The sequence below is a fragment of the Penaeus monodon genome, chromosome 40 (assembly GCF_015228065.2).
Source record: "Penaeus monodon isolate SGIC_2016 chromosome 40, NSTDA_Pmon_1, whole genome shotgun sequence".
Classification (NCBI taxonomy): domain Eukaryota; kingdom Metazoa; phylum Arthropoda; class Malacostraca; order Decapoda; family Penaeidae; genus Penaeus; species Penaeus monodon.
The window spans coordinates 1,946,328-1,953,827 of record NC_051425.1 but is presented as its reverse complement, the minus strand read 5'-3'; the positions used below and the strand labels follow the sequence as shown (position 1 = coordinate 1,953,827).

General features: G+C 40.3%; 1 protein-coding gene across 2 annotated transcripts in view; it reads left to right on the top strand.

Annotated features, from left to right (window-relative positions):
- Positions 1-1,669, top strand: part of LOC119598147 (sulfotransferase 1C4-like) — a 5,307-nt gene extending 3,638 nt beyond the window's left edge. For both annotated transcript variants that reach the window (XM_037947778.1, XM_037947779.1), the window contains exons 5-6: positions 1-23; positions 1,321-1,669. The exon at positions 1-23 is cut by the window's left edge and continues 270 nt beyond it. In XM_037947778.1, the coding sequence (XP_037803706.1) occupies positions 1-23; positions 1,321-1,519 (222 nt within the window). In that variant the 3' untranslated portion in view covers positions 1,520-1,669. The remainder of the gene's footprint in view (positions 24-1,320) is intronic.
- Positions 1,670-7,500: the final 5,831 nt, after the last annotated feature.

The window sequence follows — 7,500 nt, the reverse complement described above, 5'->3', positions numbered from 1 at the left end:
CGCGATGACGATCAGCTGAAAGCGTTTGTATATTTTGATTTAGTTTGTACGTAGAAAGACGAACAAGAGCGACAACCTTTACCCAGACTCTGCAGACACAGGACAACATTCACTTACCGGAAAGCCTTCATTTAACCTGGAAATGCAGTTCTATGGTTAACCTTGTAGTGATAAAAATCCAGTGTAGTACTACTAATGAAAACAACAAAATGGTAATACTGATAATCCATAGTTGCCACATTCAGCATTCGGGTGAAAGTTGTTACTTTTGTTCATCACAGTAATAACACTTGTGTCTTCTTCTTTTAACGGTAGGTTCATGTCTGAGCCGCCGTGGTCACAGCATGATACTTATTTTTTTCATGTTGTGATGCTCTTGGAGTGAGTACGTGGTAGGGTCCCCAGTTCCTTTCCACGGAGAGTGCCGGTGTTACCTTTTTAGGTAATCATTCTCTCTATTTATCCGGGCTTGGGACCAGCACTGACTTGGGCTGGCTTGGCCACCCAGTGGCTAGGTAGGCAATCGAGGTGAAGCTCCTTGCCCAAGGGAGCAACGCGCCGGCCGGTGACTCGAACTCTCGAATTCAGATTGCCGTCGTGACAGTCTTGAGTCTGATACTCTAACCATTCGGCCATCGCGGCCTTGGCGATCATGGGCTTCCATGATTTTTCTTGGCAATTTAGAGCGGTGGTTTGCCATTGCCTTCCGCCCGGTGTTTTTTTTTTTTTTTTTTTTTTTTTTTTTTTTTTTTTTTTTTTTTATCGAATCACCATCTCTATTTACCCGGCACTGACTTGGGCTGGCTTAACACTTGTGTAATAGAAGTATAAGAGTGGTTTCTAAAATGGCCAGTAAATTTTATGGTCATTCTTCTGTTGACTTTTGTTTGTCATTTGATCAAGTTTGTTTTCTTTTGAATGGTAGTACTTCATGGAACAAGCTATCATGCACTCTGCTGTAAAGGAAAATTCAATTCATGACAGGTAGGCAGGGAGAGAGTCTTCGATAGACAAGGGCATCCCAGAAAGGCTTACATAAATTTAGTGTGTCATTCCTGAAAAAAAGTTGGGAAACTACTACTTTAGAGAGTGAGATACATACAAAACTTTGAATCACTACATGAATCACCACAAAGTGTACATGAATAATCAACAAAAGGACATTTATAAAATCTCAAGGTTTACATGTAAGTTCTCTGTAACAAAGCACGCCGTTTTACCAAGCTCTGTGTAGGACTAGTAGCCTATTCCACAGTGCCTATCCTTCTGCGGCATTAGCATTGGATTCCTTACTAAAAAGCACTTACAACCTCCCCACAGTGTAGCTGAGCATGCGAGCTTCGAGCAGATGAAATCTCGCCACGAGCGCCTCAGCACTAACCCCATGATCCGCAACTTCTTCCGCAAAGGGCAGGTCGGAGACTGGAAGAACGCTGCTTCTGAGGAGCTGAACAACAAAATGGATGAGTGGATTCGGGAAAATTGTCATGGCCTTGACATTTCATTCAAATATGAATAGTTGCTGGAATAAACAGTGTGCTTATTTTTCACTCTTACATTTTATTATTATTCATCTTTTTTAAGTGTATGTAAAATCTATTAATTCACATTTAAGAGAAGGTATATTGAGTTGATATTCGAAGTGTTCCAAATAAAGTCATCTGTATTTTCTGAGTTTTATCAACGTCTGTATTCACACATTCAAGTTTGTTGAGTGAATATACCAAGTGTAAAATCTGCTACAGATTTGATATGAAGCTACAATTGAAACAAAGGAACTCTTAGTGCCTGTTTGTATTTATTGTTTTCTTTTAAAGAGATTACAGCACACAGATAAGATTTCACAGCTAAATGTAATGCCAAAGACTGTGTGAAGGAAAATGAAGTTCGGATACTCAGCACGCTATGAGGGTAGGGGTGGGGGTGCGAGAATGAAGAGTGGGATGACATTCCGAACCCCAGGCAAAGCCAAATAAGTACCAGCCCACCACTGCCACCAGATAGAAGGACCTCTCATTAATTACTCGAGAGCCCTCACATCACTTATTTAATATCTCTCCTTGCATGTACATTAACAGACGCCTATTAATGTCAATCTAGTTAGCTTGGACATGAAGGTTGTCATTGTCTGTGAATGGAGCAGAATACAATTGGTCCCAAAGTCAATAGTGAAATGAAGAGAGAGGATCATATAACAATAAGTCATTTTCTAACATTAAGCTGCCAGATGTTCATTTGAGTTGACCTGGGTTTGAAAGATGTAATTTTAGATGTATAAAGAAAATAGAAATTGCTGCCTTCTTTGTAAGTGTGTTATTGATAATATATATACACATATCTATTTAAATATGCATATGTATGTGTATATATGTATATATGTATATGTGTGCATATATATACATATATATACTATATATGTATATATATGTATATTTGTATGTATATTTATATATATACATATATATTATATATACACTTATATATATACACACACACAAGGAGGCTTCAAAAAGTTCACGGAAAAAAGGACAGCAAAGTTCATGAAAGAAAGACCAGTATGAAAAACGGTTTCATTTATGATGTTTATTTTTCAACAGATGCTCCATTCAGGTCAATACATCTCTACAAATATTGATACCAGCCTTTAAGTCCGTCTCAGTAAAAACTAAGAGTTGTGTGATCTGAAGCATATCAGAGCAGCTTTTTTTTACATCTTCAACCATGGAAAATTGGTACCTTTCAATTTTTTTTTTTTTTTTAAGTTTGGAAACAAAAAGAAGTCGGATGGGGCTAAATCAGGGCTGTAAGATGGATGTCGGGCATTTTCCCATCAAAATTCATGCAGCATAGCTCTTGCCTGCCGAGCACCATGAACAGGTGCATTGTCGTGGTAGAAAAGAATACATTGTTGCAGCTTTCCAGGGCATTTTTTCTGAGATTTTTTGGACAGTTTTCTCAAAGTGCATTCATAATAAGCAGATGTAATTGTTTTCTTGCTCTCAAGGAAGTCAACCAGGAAAATCTCCTTTGCATTCCAGAAGACAGTGGCCGAATTTCCTTTGATTGGTCGATTTCCACCCCTGGGCAGCCACTGCAACAATTGAATTTTGTCCTCGGTATTGTACTGGTAGAGCCATGTTTCGTCCCATCACAATTTTCTGCAGTAAAGCTTCAGAGTCCTCGTTCCACTTGTTCAAAATTTCCATTAAAAAATCTATGCTTCTTTGCTGCTGATCTGGGCACAACAGCCTAAGTAACATTGAACGAAAAGCTTGCTTAGCCTTAAACTCTCCACCAGAATTGTGTGCAGAACCCACAGAGATGTTGAGTGTGTCTGCTACTGATTCAATGGTTATTCATCTATCCTTTTCAATCATGTCGTGAACAGCATCAGTGTTTTCCTCACAAACTGATGTTGATGGCCTGCCACTGCAGGGCTCATCTTCAATTTTGTTTCTTCCACTTCTGAGCCGACTCATCCATTTGGTAGGTTGTTGTTTTCTTTGGGGCATAGTCACTATAAACTTATTCCAGTGCATCATTGATTTGACTTTGCTCACAACCAAGTTTCACCATGAATTTGATGTTTGCCCTGGCCTTGATTTTGGTGGATTCCATGTTGCTTGAATGGTGCCTGACTACCAACTGGCGGCTATGCGTTATTACCAGCATTTAAGAGTACATGTTTGAACACATTATAACACATTGGTACAAAAATATTCAGGTGCATTGAAGTCAAAATCCTTCCATGTGATTTATAATTATGGCCTTTTTCCACAAAAGCCCCTCATATATATACAGTATATATATATATATATATATATATATATATATATATATATATATATATATTATATAAGGCCGCGGTGGCCGAATGGTTAGAGCGTCGAACTCAACACTGTCACGACGGCAATCTGAGTTCGAGGGTTTGAGTCACCGGCCGGCGCGTTGTTCCCTTGGGCAAGGAACTTCACCTCGATTGCCTACCTAGCTACTGGGTGGCCAAGCCAGCCCAAGTCAGTGCTGGTCCCAAGCCCGGATAAAATAGAGAGAATGATTACCTAAAAAGGTACCACCGGCACTCTCCATGGAAAGGAACTGGGGACCCTACCACGTACTCACTCCAAGAGCATCACAACATGAAAACTACAATTAAGTATCATGCTGTGACCACGGCGGCTCAGACATGAACCTACCGTTAAAAGAAGAAGATATATTATACATACATACACTTATGTGTGTAAAAACTTCCAAAAACACAAAACAGAGGCACTTCAATCCTGGGTCCACAACATCACCGGATCTTGACACTTCAGTTCCTGCAATACGAGACCCGGCACTTTCCAACCGACCAGCATCTACTCCTTCACTTCAAGCTATGGCCGTTTGAATCTGGTGCTCCAACAGGCGGAACCAAGCAGCTGGCCTCGAAAAGAGTCTAGCTCACAACCACCTTGAGTGTGTTAAGGGTTTAAATTTAACTTAACCAGCCGGACCTAACGGCGATTTCCCTTAGCAGACTGGGGCAGCTCCAACCCATGGGAGGGACGAGTCTCTTGTGTTTTTGATGCCTCTGACCTGAGAGACTGGGTCAGGCATATACAGTTGCTGATGTCATCTTAATGGTCCTAAAGGGATTAGTCGTATATCAAGGCTTAGTGTCTCTGATATACAAATACGTTTTTCAAGTAGATGTATTACAAATAATATATACATTTATGCATATACATATTTTCACAAAGTATGATAGTCTGGAATGTTAAGACCTCCCACTAAGAACATCCTCTATGTCGTTGACACACACACACACACACACACACAAACACACACACACACACACACACACACACACATATATATGTATGTATGCATGTATGTTTGCCATAGCCCTTTATAGGACTATTTCGAATGCATTCCTATGTACCTGCTGTAGTCCATTTCCCCATGCAATGATGTTGTCCCTCCATTCTACTCGTCTGCGTCCTACCCTTCCTCTGCTGTCTGTCTCTCCTTCAATGGCAGTCAGAACCAAACTTGCTCCTCTTCTCTTCCAATGACCATAATTCCTGATCTTTCGCATCTTCACTTCATTTAGATACCCCGTTCTTCCTAACTCCAACCTCTTCTCTAACCCACTCATTGGTCTTTCCTCTCTGTCCATTTAACATTTATCACTCGTCTCCAAATCCACGTTTCAAAAGCATTTATCATTCTTTCCTCCTGTTTCTTGATGGTCCATGTTTCGCATGCATATAGAGTTACACTCCATACAAGTGCTTTAACTAGCCTGACCTTAAGTTTTGTGCCCAGCTCTTTAGACTTCTACACGTCATCCATGTTTGTTACCAACTTGGCTTGTCCAATTCATATCTTTATATCATTTCCACTGTACCCATCATCAGTGACATACGACCCCAAGAATTTTTCTTTTTTCACTATTTTCTCTCCTTCTAACTCCACTTCTCCATCCCCATGTATTTTTATAGCAGATGTCTTTTTCTTGTTGATGGGAAGACCTACTTCTCGGCCGGTATCCATTAATGCTTCACCCATCTCATTGCACTCTTGTCTTGATTTTGCTATTACTGTCGTGTCATCTGCATACCGGATATTCCATACTGCTCTTTCCCCAATGATCTTGCCTGGTCTCTCCCCTACCTTCTCATGTACTTTTCTCATAATCTTTTCTCCTATGGCGTTGAACAGGAGAGGTGACACCAAACACCCTTGCCGTACTCCTTTATAAAAAGGGAATTCTTCAGTGTGTTGGTTGTCTACTCACACTACTCCTGTGGCATGGTCATATAAACCTTTCAACAGCCATGTAAGATACTTCGGTACTCCAAAATCCTTTAGGGTCTCCCACAAAGCATCATGAAATACTGAGTCAAATGCCTTGGTGTAATCAATAAACAAAAACCAACCTTGATCCTCTTCCTGCTTGTTAACAACCTTTTGAATGATGTTTCGAACAGCTAGAATGGCATCAGTGGTTCCTTTGCCTGCCGTGAACCCAAACTGTTCCTTTGCAATCTCTGGTGCTTGGTAGTATTGCACCCTTTGCCGAAGAATTTCTAGGAGAATCTTCGAGGCGTGTCTAGTGAGACTGACAGTTTGGTATTTGGTGCAGTCCTGAGTTCCGAAAACCTTGGGCAGGAGCACCAATTCTGAAATTACTCATTTGACTGGCCATTTCCCTGTCCTCCAGATGTCATCAATGATTTTCTTCATAGCCTTTATAACTGTTTTTCCTCCTGCTTTCAGGGCTTCCGCTGGTATTTCATCCAATCCGACTGACTTTACTTTTCTTAGCTTTTTAACAGCTGCTTCAATTTCTATTTCAAGAATTTCTGGCTCTTCTCCTTTTTTCTATGTTTTCTGGTGTATGTCCTACTCTGCCAGAAAGTATGGAGCAGTACATCTTCCATCGTTTTTAATGTCTTCTATCTTGTACAACATTGTTCCATCTTGATCTTTAATTCCTATACCTTGCTTGGTAGTCTTTTTCCTCGATACCTTTTTGATGTTATCACATAACATCTCATAGTCTCCTTGTCCCTGTGCCTCTTCTGTTTCTTTTGGCAATTCAGTAAACCATTTCTTCTTAGCTATTCTCAAGGCCTTCTTTGCCCTCTAAGCTGCTGCTCGGTGGCTTTCTCCATTTGGGTTCTTTTTTCTCTCTTCTTTGCGTTTCTGGATAAGTCTCCAGCATTCGTTGTCAATCCATGGTTTGGTAGCTGGGGATTTCTTAGGGTATACTTCTTTGATGGTCTCCAGTAATCCTTGTTTTAGTGCTGTCCATGTCTGGTCTCCTTCTAACTTCGACTTCAGTTTCTCTTCAAGCATATTTATGGTATGTGTCTTGTTAAGAACATGTATATCTCTTTTCGGGTTCTTTTTCTGTCTAGTTGGTTTCCAAGCCTTTCCCTTCATTACTATCCATACCATTTGATGGTCCGAGTCACAGTCAGCACTCACTAGTGATCTACAGTCTCTAACATCTACTCTCTCTCATCTTCTAATTATCAAAAAGCCGATCATGTTCATATATCTGCCATCTGGCAATATTCACGTGACTTTCTAGTAGCATTTCACCCCTTTCAATAGTTTCTCCTAAACCAAACTTTCCACATGCTACATGATCTTTATTACTTCCAATCTTGGCATTGAAATCTCCCATTATTACTAATCTTTCTCTCTTTGGTATCTCATCAATCTCTTTCTGAATCTTTGTATAAACGTCTTTTACTTCTTCTTCCTCGGCTGCTGTGGTTGGTAGATACACCTGTATGATACTCATTGGTCTGGGTTTTGCATCTAGTCTTGCCAGGATGACCCGGTCATTAACTGGTCTTACTTCTGTGACTGCTTCCTTTATTCCAAGTCTTATTAGCAGTCCAACTCCTGTATATTTTTTCTGTTCTCCAGAGTAGTATTCTCCCTTCTTTCTTCTGTGACTTCTTTTCTATTGCCTATCCAGTGAGTTTCTAGCCCCAACAC